The sequence below is a fragment of the Abramis brama genome, assembly GCF_963993115.1.
Source record: "Abramis brama genome assembly, chromosome: 9".
Classification (NCBI taxonomy): Eukaryota; Metazoa; Chordata; class Actinopteri; order Cypriniformes; family Leuciscidae; genus Abramis; species Abramis brama.
Window position 1 is genome coordinate 32,368,347 of NC_139971.1, and position 17,910 is coordinate 32,386,256.

General features: G+C 36.1%; 1 protein-coding gene across 1 annotated transcript; it reads left to right on the forward strand.

Moving 5' to 3' along the window:
• Positions 1-291: 291 nt before the first annotated feature.
• On the forward strand, positions 292-15,677 carry LOC311089522 (chitin synthase chs-2-like; the record flags this gene model as incomplete). The annotated part of the gene is made up of 15 exons (XM_084124247.1): positions 292-320; positions 597-732; positions 853-1,041; positions 1,140-2,149; positions 2,990-3,079; positions 3,153-3,311; positions 3,397-3,571; positions 3,777-3,878; positions 3,968-4,109; positions 5,128-5,328; positions 5,418-5,702; positions 5,814-5,993; positions 6,064-6,451; positions 8,769-8,841; positions 15,609-15,677. 15 exons carry the CDS (start codon positions 292-294, stop codon positions 15,675-15,677), a joined length of 3,228 nt encoding a protein of 1,075 aa, XP_083980373.1.
• Between the last annotated feature and the right edge of the window lie 2,233 nt (positions 15,678-17,910).

Consider the following 17,910-nt stretch of genomic DNA (forward strand, 5'->3'; position numbering starts at 1 on the left):
TTTCTTCCCTGTAATTGTGTGTCATAGTATAATCCGTTAATTAGAAGTGATTTAACACATTTGTTTAACCATATAGTTGTATATCCGGTAAGTCGCTTAAAATATTTGAGTATTTGAATATTATCATCAAAGGGAGTGGGAAATTAAACTGAACATGGACAGGTAGATGATTTATGTGTAAAGATAAATATAGAAGTCACAGCATAGAAACTCCCTCCCACCTGGTTATAAGGCTCTGGTCTGTTTTACATATGGTCAATCAAAGGTTTTTGCTGCCTTGAAAACATCACTATGGAAAAGCAGCAGAGACATGAATTCAGGTAATCATTTTTTGTTTTTCATTTATCAAACTTACATTAAATAATTAAAATTAAGATCTCCACAAACATTTAATTATGCAGCTAAATGCTTATTTTCGAATTTAACACTTTCTCTCAAATTGATTTCTTTATAAAGAACAATTATTTACCTATTCCTGGCATATATTCCTTCAATCTCTCTAGCATGATAAATGCCAAAAAAAATTGTACATCTTTTAAATTTCTCGTTCAAGTGAACTTTCCATTAAGCTATTCCCTTTTTTTCTTCCCAAACAGGCGACCTTGGGATGCGTGCAGAGAAGTGCCGATCATTCAAGATGAGCAGATACCAAAGAAACGAGTGCGGTGTTTGAAATGGTTCTCGTGTGCCATTGTTGGCATACTTGTCTTTGCCCTTGCGCTGCTCAGTAAAGTGAGCTGCTTTAATAATCATTGGCTTATCATTTTTGGATGATAGGATAACAGTTAACTTGTCTGTTGAATATTACACAGAAGGCTCGGTTTGACTGAAACAATTTTTTTTTCTTTACAGACATCATTTTTGCTTTTGATAACATTTGGGAACAATAAAACTGAGATTATATGTTCAGAAAAGAAGCCGGCCGCCCTACTTGGCATTGGCTTTGTTCTGGTTGGGCCGAGTGTTCTCCTTTTGCTAAAAAGCACGTGGAAGTTCATCTTCAAGAGTGCAGCCATGCCCTCTAAAAAAACTGTTTTTTGGGTAAGCAAACAGAGTTTTTGTTAAACAGATGTATAGTAGCAGAGAAACTGATTGTTATGGCAGTAACCTTTCTGACTTTGATTTGATCTTTGCTCTAGGTCCTGTGTGTTGAGTTCCTGGTAGCATTTGGAGCTGCAATTCTAACAGTAGTAGTCATGCCACACTTTGACATTGTCACCAATGTGATGATCCTAAACAGTGTGAGCATCCTGTCAGCAGTGTTCCAGGTAGTCGCTGAGTGCCTCGCCAAAGAGAGGAAGCGGCTTATAATGCTCCCCGTAAGCTCCATTTTCTTCATCGTCCTGGGTTATGTGCTTTTTGCAGTCAGTTATCTGGCAATCGAACATTCCCCTCAGATGAGAATATCAATTGGCCTTGCCATTCTGGGGACCATCTGTGTTTCTGTGAACTGGTGGGAAAACTACAGCACGCTCTTCTCCATCTCATGTCTAGAGGACATTTCCAAAGACATCGCTCAGTCCCGTAATGTGGTGTGCATCATCTCCAGTTTGATGAGAATCCTGATTACTTCAGCTGTGGTTGTAGCTTATGTTCCTCTGTCTGGTCAGAACTGGGAATCGCTCAAATCCGTCTTCGAAACAGTCATTATTTCATTGGTGGCGCTCCAGATTGTATCCTCTGCGCTGTGCCGCTGGTTTGTAGTTGTGGCTTGCAAGATGCACTCCCTGCACCGCAGCTTCGCTTTGCCCATGTACATGGCCTCGATTGCAGTTTTGGCAGTGTTTTTGATTCCACTTGCATTTAAACTCCCAGAGTCTAATCAAACTTCTACTTGTTTTGAGAACGTTAAGTCGAAATCCAGTGATACATTGTTGCGGTTGATGTTGACTGATGCTACAAATACTCTACAAGCCAGGTACATCGTGGAAAAAAAGAGTACAGGAGGACTGGTGTGTTTGATCTGCTCTGCTCTGAGCTGGTGGTTGGGACTCATGCTCAGTACATTTTACATCTGGTTCCTGAAGATCCATCGAATAGAAAGAACCCAAGATCTGTTCGTGCGACGCATGTATGAAGGAGCGTTTCTGGAACAGTCCATGTTGCTGAACACCCGTTTTGAAATCAGAAAGAAAATCAAGGAGAAACGGTGGTAAGCGTTTCAACTTTCTAACTCTAAGTATGGTTGCATATTGTTCATATCAGCAATTATTAGAGATTTTTAAATGATCTGTATCAATGTTGAATATTTAATGGTGCATTCTCATTTTTTTTTACATTTATATTATCTGACTCTTACTTCTCTTACTCTTATGTCCATCTATAAAAACACTAATATTTTAATAACACTATTAAATGCAAAGTAATTAAATACCCATTTTCATACTGTAATGTTGTGGTGCATAGTCACTTGTGTCTTTAAAAAAATATTTTACTTTTTAGTGCTTTATTTTTAATATATTTAGACAAATTAGACAAAGTTATCTTAATCAAAGCATTTTACACAGTAAATGTGTTCCCATTAAAATTTACAAATGATTTTTTTTTCATGTGAAGACATCAGTGAGATTAAAAGGAGATCAAATGGAGTTTTGCTAAAGTCTCCGGCTTCTCAAATGTTTGGTCTGACAAAAAGACTTTAATTTTACATGTATCCCCTCTATAGTTTTAAAAGAATTTCAGCATCTCAGACTGTACACTTGCCAAAATACCAAAGTTTGCAATAAAACTCGAATTGCTCGAGTAAACTCTAATAAAAAATAATTTTAACATGAACTCAAACACGTCTTATCACATTTTTCAAATCCAAATGATCACAGCTATGCCATGCACTGTAATTTTGTAGCTTTATACTTTTACTGTATGTCAACTAACAATTGATTCACTTGCTTCTAATTTTACAAATGTTAGTAATTAAATGAAATGTATCTGAGAGCGACCTCTGAGGAATTACAATTTTCCTTTGGATTTCTTAATATGTGTTCCTCAGCACAGAAGAAACCATCAGAGTGTTTCTGTGTGCAACGATGTGGCATGAGACCTACGATGAAATGATGAAGATAATCATCTCTATGTTTAGGTAAACATACACTTACTCATTCAGTCTCAATTGAATTGTACTTGTAATTGAATACTATTTCTTTTACTACCAGGCTCGACAAATACAGGCCCAAGACCGACAAACACAGAGACGTCGAGTTTGAATTCCATATTTATTTTGATGACGCTTTCGTGGATGTTGATAATGGAAGGCAGCGCCATGCAAATGAATACGCTGAAATTCTTGTGGATGTAATGAAAGAAGTTTACACGTAAGAATCCTCTTTATTTTGATCTGTTTATGGTTACTGAGAATTTATGGGAAAAACTAATCTAATAATACTTCACATGCATTAGCATTTTTAGTGAGGAGGATCCATGTATATTCAAGCAGACGCCACCACTACCATGCCAGAAGATCATAAACACCCCCTATGGAGGTCGTCTGGAATACACCCTTCCTAATGGCAATGTGATAATGGTTCACTTCAAAGACAAGAAACTTATTCGTCACAAAAAAAGATGGTCTCAGGTAAGGGTCATGCAGCGCTCGATGGTATTTTAAGCCCCCAATAGCTCCTTAGAGGCAGCTAACCCTACCCTCAACCTTAAACCTACCCATCCCCTCGCTGCCTGGAAGGCGCCGTTGGGGGCTTAAAACACCAAACACCTCATGCAGCTAAACACGGGTGTAGATGGTTTGCGCCCAGAACTTCACTAATCATCTGTGTTTGCAGATAATGTACTTGTATTACATTTTTGGTTGGAGACTTAACAGACAGTACTTCAAAAGGTTTAAGGAAGGAGAAGTACTGGATGACCTTAAGGAGAAACTGAAGGTTAGATGCTTAACTTTAAAGTTCACCACTAGTATTTTACATAATAATACAATATCAGCTAGACTCTGAATGTTTTTAATGCTCATTAGAAAGAGAAGGAGAACACGTATATCTTGGCCCTGGATGGGGATACTGATTTCCAGCCGTCCGCAGTCATGCTGTTAATTGACAGACTGAAACTCTACCCAGAGGTTGGGGCTGCCTGTGGCAGGATTCATCCAACAGGCACAGGTTGGATATATATATTAAGTATAAACCATTTTTATCAGGTCATTTTATTGTTTTTGATTCATTACTGTAAAATGTTCTAAACATCTAGAATAGAACAGTTTTGGTTCAGTAAGATTTTAGATATAAAATTAATACTTTCAGCAAGGACACATTCATTTGACATAAGTGACAGTAAAGATTTATAATGTTACAAAACATTTCTATTTGAAATAAAAGCTGTTACTTTTAACTATTTATCAAAGAATCCTGAAAAAAATGTTTCATGGTTATATTTAATTGTTAAGTAGCCAACTGTTTCCAGCACGTATAATCATAGGAAATGTTTCTTGAGCTGAAAATCCATGTATTAGATTGATTTTTGAAGGATCATGTGACACTGAAGACTAGAGTAATGATGCTGAAAATTCAGCTTTGCCATCACAGGAATTACAATTGCAAAATATATTAATAAAATAAATATTTATTTTAAATTGTAATATTATTTCACATCAACTTTAAGGAGTACACTACTATGGACTGAATAGGAAGCTAATAGGCATTGACTAAAAGCCATACAACTCTAATATGACTGTTTTTACTGTATTTTTGATCAAATAAATGCAACCTTGGTGAGCATAAGAGACTTCTTTCAAAAACATTTTTAAAATCTTCCTGGAACCCAAACTTTTAAAAAACTTTTCTAGAATGGTTTTCAAAGTATGAGGCAGAGGAAATATGAAGAATAATTAACCAGATACAACTACTAATAATAAATTAAATTAGAAAAATAATTTAAAGAGAATCAAAATAAATAAATTACAATAAAAAAATAATAATAAAAAAATCAAGATAACAAGCAAATATGTCTGAGCTGTATGTATTATCTGTAGGTATAAAGCCAATTATGATACCTATGATCATACAGTAGGTGGTATTTTCCACCAAATTCATCTGTCATTTGGTAGAAACTAGTCGACTACTTATGTATAGTATAGATTATAAAGGTGATAAACTGACTAATAAGATATTATGCTTAAAGGGCCCATGGTGTGGTATCAGAAGTTTGAATATGCGGTAGGCCACTGGCTGCAAAAGACCGCAGAGCACGTGTTCGGCTGTGTACTGTGCAGCCCTGGATGTTTCAGTCTTTTCAGAGGAGCCGCACTCATGGACGACAACGTCATGAAGAGGTATACAACTAAAGCGAGTGAAGCCAGCCACTACGTCCAGTATGATCAAGGTAATGTCTACATGAAGCTAACCACATGACAAATAATATCAATTCAGCCTAGACTAAACAAATTCACCCTCTTTTCGGTGTAACGTCAGGTGAGGACCGCTGGTTATGCACTCTGCTTCTGCAGCAGGGGTGGAGGGTTGAGTATAATGCAGCATCTGATGCCTACACCAATGCGCCTCAGGATTTTAAAGAGTTCTACAACCAGCGCAGACGCTGGGGACCTTCTACCATGGCCAACACCATCGACCTCTTGGGCTCAGGAGGACTGACCTCTGAGAGGAACAGCTCTATCTCAAAACTTTACATCTTGTACCAGATTATCAGCATGGCAGCTTCCATCTTGGGCCCTGCCACTATCTGTCTCATGCTATCAGGTAAGGATTTGCTTGCATAGAAAAATTGACAGTAATGTATTTGCATTAGATTCAGTGTGCTGTTTTATGGCAGAAAAAATGGGCTATTAAAGGGCTTTCTTTATCTTGCAGGAAGCTTTGTGTTCATTTGGGAAATCAGTGAAAATATTGCTCTTGTTTTGGCCATAGTGCCCCCTACTGTCTATCTCATCTTGTGCTTCAAACTGACATCTGACATGCAGATTAAAATTGCAGCAATTATGAGTGTGCTCTACGCATTTCTCATGGCGGGAACAATTCTCTGCATCATAGGTAACGACTATTTAGAACATCAATATTTTTAGACTGCACATACTTTATTTCCTCATTTCTACTCTCATAGGGGATTTAGTGAGGCAAAAAACTTTTCTGACCCCCAGTGGTCTGTTCCTCATCGGCATGGTGGTGTTGTACATCATTACGGCAGCTTTACACCCTCAGGAGTTCTCACTGGTCATCTATGGGTTGTTATACTTCCTCTGCATTCCCAGCGGGTATTTACTCTTGGCCATTTACTCAATAGTCAACATGAACAATGTCACGTGGGGCACTCGTGAAACCGGCGGCCAGGCTAAGACTACAGCAGTCGATGCCATCAAGAAGAAGGTCATGAATGCCACATGTTGCAAATGTCCATGTTTGGAATCTGAAGAAGATTCGAGCAAGGAGATACTACCTGCAGAAACCATAACAGAAACTGAAAAGCCACATGTTCCTTTGAAAACACAAAGGTAAAAAAACAACACACACTATAGCACAAATTCACATTGTTTCATCCCATTTCTATCCACCTGTGTAGAATTTTTATATAGATTTGAAAAAATGTAATTAACTAATTACTTTCAGATTACAGTGGATGTTTTTATCACTAATAATACTGTATTCCTACAATGTAGGGCAGAGGAGTTCCCACTCAGTGCTCACCAAAGTAAGTATGACTTCCATACTTAATATCCTAATATTCTAGCTGTTGACTTATTGAATTAGATTACGATTAAAACGGTTATATATTTAATTCCAAAAGCTTGGATTGAACATCTGCAGATGAAATCTTATGACTTTCCCTTGCATGAATCTGCGCTTCCAATGGTAAGACAAATTGGAAGAAATACATGATATTATATTATATTATATTATATTATTTGTTTATAATTGTTTTATATATTTTTTTATTTTTGCAAAATAATTATGTTTATTATTATTCTGCCATAATACATGGCTACATTTGAATGGCTGTCAATGGAGAAACTCGCTTTTTGCAGGTTTTTTATTTTATTGTATTTTTTTGGCTGTGCTAACTGGCCCTGCTCTTGGTTGCTGCAGATATGTCAAGTGCATAGTGCATACACATAATATACATGTACTGTTTCACCACATGCAGGATGAAATCAATTTCTGGAGAGAATTGCAAAAGAAATATCTAGAACCTCTTAAAGAGAATAAAGAACAACAGGAAAAAATAGCTAATGATCTGAGAGAACTTCGAAATAAGGTAAACCTCGTAAGATTGTCAATATGCAAAAATGACTTTGTATGTGGTTTTGTCTATATGCCAAGGGCGTAGGTTTGATTTTGAAATTGGTGGGGACAGGGACATCCCCTGAAGCTGAGCTGCATCTGTCATTAAAGGGACAGTTCACCCAAAAATGAACATTCTGTCATCATTTACACTCCCTCAAGTTGTTTTAAACCTGTATGAATTTCTTTCTTCTGAAGAACACAAAAGAAGATATTTTGAAGAATGTCGGTAACCAGACAGTTGATGGACCCCATTGACTTCCACAGTAGAAAAAAAACCCTCAATACTGGTTACCGACATTCTTCAAAATATCTTCTTTTGTGTTCAGCAGAAGAAAGAAATGCATACAGGTTTGAAACAACTTGAGGGAGAGTAAATGATGACAGAATTTTCATTTAAAAGTGAACTTACAGAAATTAACTGTTGGCATATTTGTTTCACATCAATAATGTCCAGTTTGTCCTGTTGGACATGGCACACAGCAATACTGTTAAGTGTCACTTGTGCCATTGTTCTGAGCCATGTTTTCAGTGTCCTAAGAGCACTGAAACTTCTTTCAGCCTCAGCTGATGAGACTGGGATGACAAGGGTTTCAACTTCATCAAACATTCCTCTCATTTCAACAAGACCAAGCAGTGTTGTGTTTTTATGTTTTATGGCTTACCGCATCTAGGTTTCCTTCGGAGGAGCATCGCCGCTTTACACCAGAGCCTCTCACAAGTTAGATAGAAAAAACAAAGCCAATCAGTTTAGCGATGTGTGTTAAGCAGGCGGGACTCAGATATATTAACCGTTTGTGTACCGTGAATTGCGCATTTTTCTCAGAACGCTCTTGTAAGAGATTCAAATCTAAATAAGATGTTTCCTGATTAAATAAAATAAGCCTAATACATAAAAACCACAAGACACAACCGGACAACAGTGGTTATATATAAATATATTTTAAGTTTTGATCGAAATTATTGATAGGGACATATCAGTGTCACTGGATATTGGTAGGGCACGTCCCTAGCGTCCCTACTAAATTCTACGCCCCTGCTTATATGCTCTGGAACAGTAAACTTTGGTCTCCATGCTGTTTTGCTGTTCTCTTTCATATAGGTTACATTTGCCTTTTTCTTCTGCAATGCACTTTGGCTAGTGGCAACTTTCTTCCTTGAGACAATTGGTGACTCAATCTCCATAAAGATCCCAAAAATGTTTCCTAATGGGACTCGATCCACAACAGAAGTGTTTTCCATTGATCCAATTGCACTGATGTTTCTACTGAGCTTCGCATTATTGCTGATAGTGCAATTTATTGCAATGCTATACCACAGGTAACTAAACATGCACAAAATAATAAAATCACTATCACTGATTATTTTATATGGTTCAAATTGCCAGACCTTTTTGTTTAAGTGTTTCACTAAATCACAAAGTGGAGATCATGCAATACATTATATATAAAACCAGTCTAAAGTCTGAAGATAAATCATTCCATTTTATTCCTATTTTTAGTAATGGTGTATTATGTTTGTTTGTTTCAGAGTCTACACATTAATCCATTTTGTGGCATATACTGATACAGAAATTAAAGCTTGTAGAAAGCAGTTACATCAGGTGAGCCAATGGATCCACACTACATTGCCATTTTAAATGTTTTTTTATTTGTATTATTAACGATGTCCACGTTTCAATAGGTTGCACAGATCCAGGACTCAAACCCCCAGTATGAGACGTATGAGACGTATGACCCAGCCTTATGTTTTCAGAACCCCCCTGTTTTGAGAAGGGGTGTGACTTCAGTATAAGAATTTGTATTTAAATCTAAACATTTATTGTCCTATACACTCTAAAAAATAATTCTATGGCTTAGTAAATATTACAGAAATATTTAACTTTATTAACTTAATAAAATCTCTGAATATTGTTTACTTGATTGTTTGAGTTAAATAAACCAAAATAATTGAGTAAAAATCCAACAGTTAATTTTATCTAAAATTTACAGATATATTTATTTTTTTTTCAATAAAATGATTTAGTATTTGACTAACTAATTATTTCTTTATAATACACTTAATATATTTGTGAAATTTCTATCAAAATATTTGAGAATGTTGAATTGAACGGATCTGTTTCAAGAAACAAAAATATTACTTAATTCAAATCAATATTATTAATATATTTAACGCACTCATTTCAAGAAATTGAGTAAGTTTACTCAATTAAAACAATGCACCCCTCCCCCACCCTCTGACTTGAGGACAACTCAACGGTTGAGTGAGCGCGGGCTGTTTGAACTCTCTTCAGTCTTCAGAACAACAGTTCTCAGCGTAGCAGATTTGGTGCATTTCCTTTGTGAAATTCAGGTTTGTGTATATGTTTTATTTTATCTATAAAATCATTACTGTTGCTTTAAATCATTTTATTTAATACAAAACAACATACAGAGGCGTACGAGAGTCGCGCCTGTCTTTTCGCGTGAATGAAACGCCTTGCATAAACACATGACTTTATTCCTAATGATAATGAATATAATTCATTTTGATGATAAAATGTCCTCAGAACTGTCACTTTATGTTTAATGGCCTTTACATCAGAAAAGAGCTCTTGGCTTGCATAGCCAGCAAATATTATATCATTGATAACAGGGTTCTCAAGTTTTATCAAAAGCTTGGAGCGAGATCACATGCGGTTAGGGGAGGAGCCCTAATGGAGCCCCGCCCCCGCCTGTCCCCGCCCCCCAATTTTACCCATTGTTCATAATTAACCAGCACAAATTGAAATTATAACAATTGGTAAATCTGATAAATGACAGAGCAATTCATCACATCAAATATACTATTTTTTCCGGTAAGAAAATTTTGTGCATTTTAATGTTAAATTCATCAATCTGGTGCACTTTGAGAGTTCAAAATTAAAAGCTCCAAACCATATTCAGTGTGCCAATTAAACAAAGAAAAATGTAAACCTCTTTTAGTTACAGTGTCTATTTACATTACACTACATAATAATGTTATAATATTAATCCAATGACAGTAATAGCCATATTTTGTAAAAACAAATGCACTAAAAAATAAAGGAAACTTTCATAATTAGATTTGTACCTATTTCTATACTTGAAAGAGATAAGCACATGATCTTTTATTTTGGCGGAAAACATGGTTTACAAACGCCTCTCATTAAATTTCTAGTGAATTGCGGTAATCGTCAACTATGCAGATGTGGAAATAATCTGTAACTGGGTTATGGGTTCCTACACTCATGACATTGCCTAAGTGTTTTGAAAGTAGTTCTGCTTACCGCGGACTCTACACTTTCTCATCTCTCTCCTGATCCAGATCCTCCTCACTATCATCATCATCACAGGAGCTGATGAAGGGCAGAAAACAGTTGTCACACACACACAAGGTCTCTCTCTCGCTCCCTCTCTCTACACGTTCTTTCCCCGGTAGACGTAGAATCCACAGCTAGATCAATGAGAAACCCTATGATTACAACGACCATCATTTGAAGTGTCACACAGGTCTGAAATTATCGTACATTACAGGATTTCTTTCCATTATTGATCGTACAGAGGTCAAAATTATTGTACAAATACGATAATTATCGTACATCTGGCAACAGGACACTCACTGTTTAAATATAGGCAACACTGCCACCCTGAGGCCCCAGAACGAAACAGGCCATTTCTAAAATACATTTTGTACATTCAACAAAGACAGTTTTACAACTGAATACTTAAAAGTGTGACTCAGATTTATTAATTAAAATTTATGGAGGTATGATTAGTGCCACGTGAATGCATGCTTCATTTAACTTTGTTTCAAAACCTGGTGCGTTTTTTGCCTTTAGTTTGGTTCGTTTAGGCCTAAACACGGCATTCACGGTCAATTGAAAACAAACTCTGGGGCGGTTCGGTTGAGGTGAGAAAGCAATCCGACCCAACGGACCAACAAACCAAGCGATATAATTCACTACGGGATCTGCAGCAGTGTCTGATTCTGTAAGTGAGCATGTCACAGATGAAGAGTGCCTCTTCATCTTAAAAATTGCTTTTCTGCGTGCATTGCAAGAATGCTGTCCCAACAAAGTCTGGATTCCAGTTATAACCGCATTATATATCAGGACAGCTACAGATAATGCCACTATAAGCTTTAAAGGGGTCCTATTATGCTTTTTCACTTTTTCAAATTTAGTTAGTGTGTAATGTTGCTGTTCGAGCATAATAAAGATCTGCAAGGTTACGAAGCTACACTCCAAAGGGAGATATTTTATTTAACAGAATCCACTTTCCAAGAACTACAACGAATGACTCGTTTGGAAGTCATAATGTTACTCATTTAAATAATCTCCACCCATGGAATATGCAAAAAGGAGACAAGGCCTGGTTGAACTGCATTAGAGAAGACCGTGTTGTCGCTATGTCAAAGAGACACTGACTACCACAGTAGGAAAAAAAAATACTATGGTAGTAGTCAATGGGGCCAGAGATCTGCTTGGTTACAAACATTCTTCCAAATATCTTCCTCTGAGTACAGCAGAACAAAGACATTTACAGGTTTGGAAAAACTTGAGTAAATGACAGAATTTTTATTTAGGGATGAACTATCCATTTAAGTGTCTTATTTGTCATCCAAATGTAATGGCCTTACATTTAAGTTAATGATTTGTTTTTGTTTTGTTTTTGTTTTGTTTTTTCATTGTACTTATATTTAAAAAAATCTACCTGTAATATAGCTGTAATTACACTGTAAAAAAAAATCTGTGGCTTAGTAAATATTACAGAAATTTTTAACTTTATTAACTTAATAAAATCTCTGAATATCGTTTACTTGATTGTTTGAGTTAAACATACCAAAATAATTTTGTAAAAATCCAACAGTTAATTTTAGATAAAATTTAAAATAAAATGATTTAGTATTTTACAAACCAATTATTTCTTTATAATATACTTAATATATTTGTAAAAAATGTTATAAAAATATTTGAGAATGTTGAATTAAACTGATCTGTTTCAAGAAACAAAAATATTACTTAATTCAAATCAATATTATTAATATATTTAACACTCTTAAGAAATTGAGTAAGTTTACTCAATTAAAACAATGCACCCCTCCCCACCCTCTGACGTGACGACAACTCGACGGTTGGTTGAGTGAGCGCGGGCTGTTTGAACTCTCCAGTCCAGAACAACAGCCCTCTTCTCAGCGTCGCAGACTCGCAGATTTGGTGCATTTCCTCTGTGAAATTCAGGTTTGTGTATATTTTATTTTTATCTATAAAATCATTACTGTGCTTTAAATCATTTTATTTCATGCAAAACAACATACAGAGGCGTTATTCGACACCTAAACGAGAGTCGCGTCTGTCTTTTCGCGTGATTGAAACGCCTTGCATAAACGCACGACTTTATTCCTAATGATAATGAAAATAATTAATTTGGATGATAAAATGTCCTCAGAACTGTGCACTGTTTGTTTATTGGTAGGTTATGGAGTCAGTCGCTCGCAGTATCTTTCGGCTGTGAGTGAAACCGAAACACAGGACGGCGGTATGAAGTTCAAAGTTCACCCGCAGAGCGCGAGTCCATCTCCGGCTTGAGAACCAGCGCTGATCCGGTGGAAATTGGATAACAGACCGATTGATTACACTTGAAATAGGCTACCTCACCTGAATGTTTAAATGTTTAATTTTTACTTCTAAAATGTTTTTTTTTAAATGAGTTTAAATGTAGGCAATATTGTATGTGTTAAAAACAGTGTAAAATGTGCTGTATTGCTGTACTCCTCAACAATAAAGGCCAAGTCATGTAACGTATACTGGTTGTTGTATGGAATAGGCTACTATTTTACAAAGGTTTACAGAAAATTAAAAAAAAAGTTAATTACTCATAAATAAAAACAGTTAATATTACTCATAAATATTGTTTTTTAAATGTTTAAATGGTAAATTATTTCTACTCATTTTTATTTGTTAATGTACCAGATGCAGTTACTCAGATTTACTTATTTTTTTTTACTTGAATTTACTCAATTCATACAGTATATTTCATTGATTTCACAACTTTAAAATTTACTCAATATTTTTAAGTGTAAAAATGTTTCACCAATAAAATTAAGTTTATCCCAGTAATAGTTTTTAGAGTGTAATTTCTGTAATAATTACAAATAATTTGACCCTTCCCATACATCTGTGCCCAACCTTAAAAGGTTAGTTCACCCAAAAATGAAAATTCTGTCATTAATTACTCACCCTCATGTCGTTCCAAACCCGTAAAACTTTCGTTCATCTTTTTAATTAAAACTGAGAGCTTTTGGTCCCTCTTTTGACAGCAACAATCAACTACCACTTGTCACAGTGTCTGGTTTGTGTTCCCTGGTTACCACTAGATGTCCTCCTTCCCCATGGTGTCTGTCACATTATGAACTGCATTCCCCACAATCCTTGTCTGTACCAATCACTGTTCATTGCACTTCTGTTACGAACCACACAAGGGAAACAGGGAGATCCAATAGCAGCAAGTATTTATTAAAGGGAAATCCAAAATCAGTAGTCAAATCCAAGCATGGGTCAAATTCCAATATAGCAATCCAAAAACAAAAGACAAGAGCAGACTAGAAACAGACACTGAAGTGGCGTGATAAATACACAAGGACTCTGTGACAAACACTGAAACAACCAGGGTATATATACACACAGAACTAACAATGAAACAGGGAACAGCTGGGAACAATGATGACGGGGAACAGCTGAGTGCAATGAACAGTGATTGGTACAGACAAGGATTGTGGGGAATGCAGTTCATAATGTGACAGACACCGTGGGGAAGGAGGACATCTAGTGGTAACCAGGGAACACAAACCAGACACTGTGACACCACTTTGATGCTTCAAAACATTCCAACAATCTATTCCAAATGAATTGAGCAGTTTATAGTCCTGTCATTTTAAGCCAAAATGGGGGTCAACCTAGGACAAATTGCAACAGAAGCAAACTCAACTGATTTTGTATCCTCAATATGTCCTGAGTAAGGAAAATAAAGCCCCGAAGAATCCCATTAGGAGTAAGTTTCGAAAAAGAGAACCAAACCCCATCTCTGCAATAATAATGAATAAAGGCTGGTTTAAAGTACTTCTTCTTGCCTCTATGTATTAATGTTTATGGGTAGCCTAAATGGGTTCCATTCAGACCTTAACATTAAGTCTTTTACATGTCAACAAGATTCAACAAGACCTGGCTGTACCCAATGTTTAGATCTGTTGTGGTATTTATGCAAATTAGCACACATAATTAGATTATTCACCGTTTGTCCATGTTAACAAACAATTTTAAAAAACTTGTAATATATTTTTTTGTTTGTCTTGATGTAAGTAATCAACTCAGTAATTTTCATGGTGATATCTAAAGGTTAAATTTTTTTACCCCATTCATGTGAGAAAAATTTCCCCTTCTGGGCTTTTTTTTTTTCTTACTCAGGGCATATTGAGGATACAAAATCAGTTGAGTTTGCTTCTGTTGCAATTTGTCCTACCTTTTTTCATAAAATGACTGGACTATTAGTCCAAATTTTCTGAAGAGACAATCTCTTTAAATGATGAACAGATTAAATTTAGGCTTTTATTTACATATAAACATTGGTCAATTCACACATCAGTTGGGGTAAACGGAAGCTCAAGAATGTTCTCTTGACACGCGAGAAGGCATTAGGTTTATTCTCGTATGTTACGAAGCCATTTGAGCTTCTGAAAGAAACTATGAGGTTTGTGTTTGTGTTCCGAAGATGAACGTAAGTCTCGCGGGTTTGGAACGACACGAGGGTGAGTAAAACATTTTTTGGGTGAACTATCCCTTTAAGGTGTGTCACTGCAATTAACTTGAATTAAAACGATAGTTTACCAACAAAAAAGTAAACATCAAGTCATCATTTACTCACCTTCATGACATTTCAAACATGTTAACTATGTGACAAACTACTGAAACATTTTCCGGCTGTCAACTGCTGTTAAGTGGGCTGAACAATAGATAAGCTTATTATTAGAATCTGAACAAATCTTTTTACCTGGTTTTGTGAACTGAATCAATTGACTCTTTTGTCTCCACAGTGCAATTCATTCACTAATCACTGTTTGTGTTCTACAGAAGGAAGTCATGCAGGATTTATCATGATTAAGTTTCAGAACAAATTTCATCACTGATTGATTTATATTGTAATAGTTTTTTACTTGTTTGTTTGTATTGATATTGTCATGGAACAGAAGAATTCAGACAAAGGTAAACTCTGAATGGAGTTTATTGAATGACACTGGTTATCAGCAGGTGAGTCTCTGGATTGCAGATAGTTCTGGTGATACTTGGCATGTGAATGAAAGTCTTATCTTTTGTAGGTGACAGAGAGAAGTGACCGGAGACTGGCAGACGATGACGAACAGGAGACTGAAGATGACGAAGGATGAGACAGTTGTAAGAAAAAATGATGTGGATGTCGAAGATCTCATGTACTGCATTGAGGTGCTACTGGACTTGTAGGCTATTAATAAATAATGGATACATACAAGCAGACGACAAATACGTTATAATAACCGTAATTAAACTACTAAACTATACCCGTTTCATCTCTATACAGCACTCTGACTCTGTAGGCATTATTGTCCGACTCGAAATGAACACCATTACTGAGAGTTTCTGATATTATCATCATTCCATGTCCTGAGAGACTGAGCGCGAGCTCATGAAGCTCCGCCCCCTGAGTCATCCAGCAGCAGCTTATTTGCATTTAAAGGGCACACACTAAAACAGCGCGTTTTTCTGTGCCCTAAAAAATGACAATTTAAACATGCTGTAAAAAATGATCTGTTGGGTATTTTGAGCTGAAACTTCACATACATACTCTGGGGACATCAGAGACTTATTTTACATCTTGTGAAAAGGGGCATAATACGGGACCTTTAAATCATTTTATTTAATACAAAACAACATACAGAGGCGTACGAGAGTCGCGCCTGTCTTTTCGCGTGAATGAAACGCCTTGCATAAACACATGACTTTATTCCTAATGATAATGAATATAATTCATTTTGATGATAAAATGTCCTCAGAACTGTCACTTTATGTTTAATGTCCTTTACATCAGAAAAGAGCTCTCGGCTTGCATAGCCAGCAAAGTATGATAATATTATATCATTGATAATGATAAAGACAAAGACCTCACACAAAACACAGGAAAGCTCTTCAAATACAGGCTTCAAATGAACTGCTGTTACCGAGAATCCCACTGAATGTGGAAACGCACAGCTGTGGGGATCCGAGGCCAGATTCAGATCAGCTCGGACCTAACAGACAACACAAAGCAACAAGGTCACAACCCCTTATGATCTTATTTCTCGTTTTTGTCAAAATATATACATTTCCATTTAGCAATATACATTTCTTATAAAAGATATGAAAATTTATTTTAAGAATGGAATTTAAAATCTCATTTAAAGAATAAATCTAATCAAACAGCTTAAAATTAGAGATATAATCTTTTACCTTCACAAGATATTAATATATATTTTAAAGGGTTAGTTCACCCAAAAATTTAAATTCTGTCAGTAATTACTCACCATGCCGTTCCAAACCCATAAGACTTTCGTTCATCTTCGGAACACATAGACCGTCAATGGAGGGACAGAAATCGCTCAAAAATATCTTCATTTGTGTTACGAAGATGAACGAAAGACTTACGGGTTTGGAACGACATGAGGGTAATGACAGAATTTTCATTTTTGGGTGAACTAACCCTTTAAAAATGCCTTATCTCACAGGTAAATAGTATATCTCATAGGTAAATAGTATATCTCATTTAAAGTATAATTCAAACCAAACTTGAGTGAAATTTATGCTGAAAATTCAAGATGTAATATCTGAAAACAATTAAGTATTATTATCTTACACAGTTTAAAGAATATTACGTTTTAAAGAGAAAACAAGAAAATGTAATTAAATAGTGCATAAGATGAAATGTAGCCATGAATGTTTATTAATGATGGATGGGTGGATTCTGGATTCTGAAATTGTGTGATTCAATCAGTGTTGCCAGATTGGAAATGTCCAAGTATCGTAGCCTACCAGAAGCTCAAAATTATCGTATTTGGAAGAAAATGATCGTACACGAGTCAAACCTGTACAGAATACAGCATGAAAATGACTGGGGGGGGGGGGGGGGGGGGGGGGGGGGTCACACACTCAAGGTCTCTCTCTCGCTCCCTCTCTCTACACGTTCTTTCCCCGGTAGACGTAGAATCCACAGCTAGATCAATGAGAAACCCTATGATTACAACGACCATCATTTGAAGTGTCACACAGGTCTGAAATTATCGTACATTATTGATCATACAGAGGTCAAAATTATCGTACAAATACGATAATTATCGTACATCTGGCAACAGGACACTCACTGTTTAAATATAGGCAACACTGCCACCCTGAGGCCCCAGAACGAAACAGGCCATTTCTAAAATACATTTTGTACATTCAACAAAGACAGTTTTACAACTGAATACTTAAAAGTGTGACTCAGATTTATTAATTAAAATTTATGGAGGTATGATTAGTGCCACGTGAAAGAATGCATGCTTCATTTAACTTTGTTTCAAAACCTGGTGCGTTTTTTGGCTTTAGTTGGGTTCGTTTAGGCCTAAACACGGC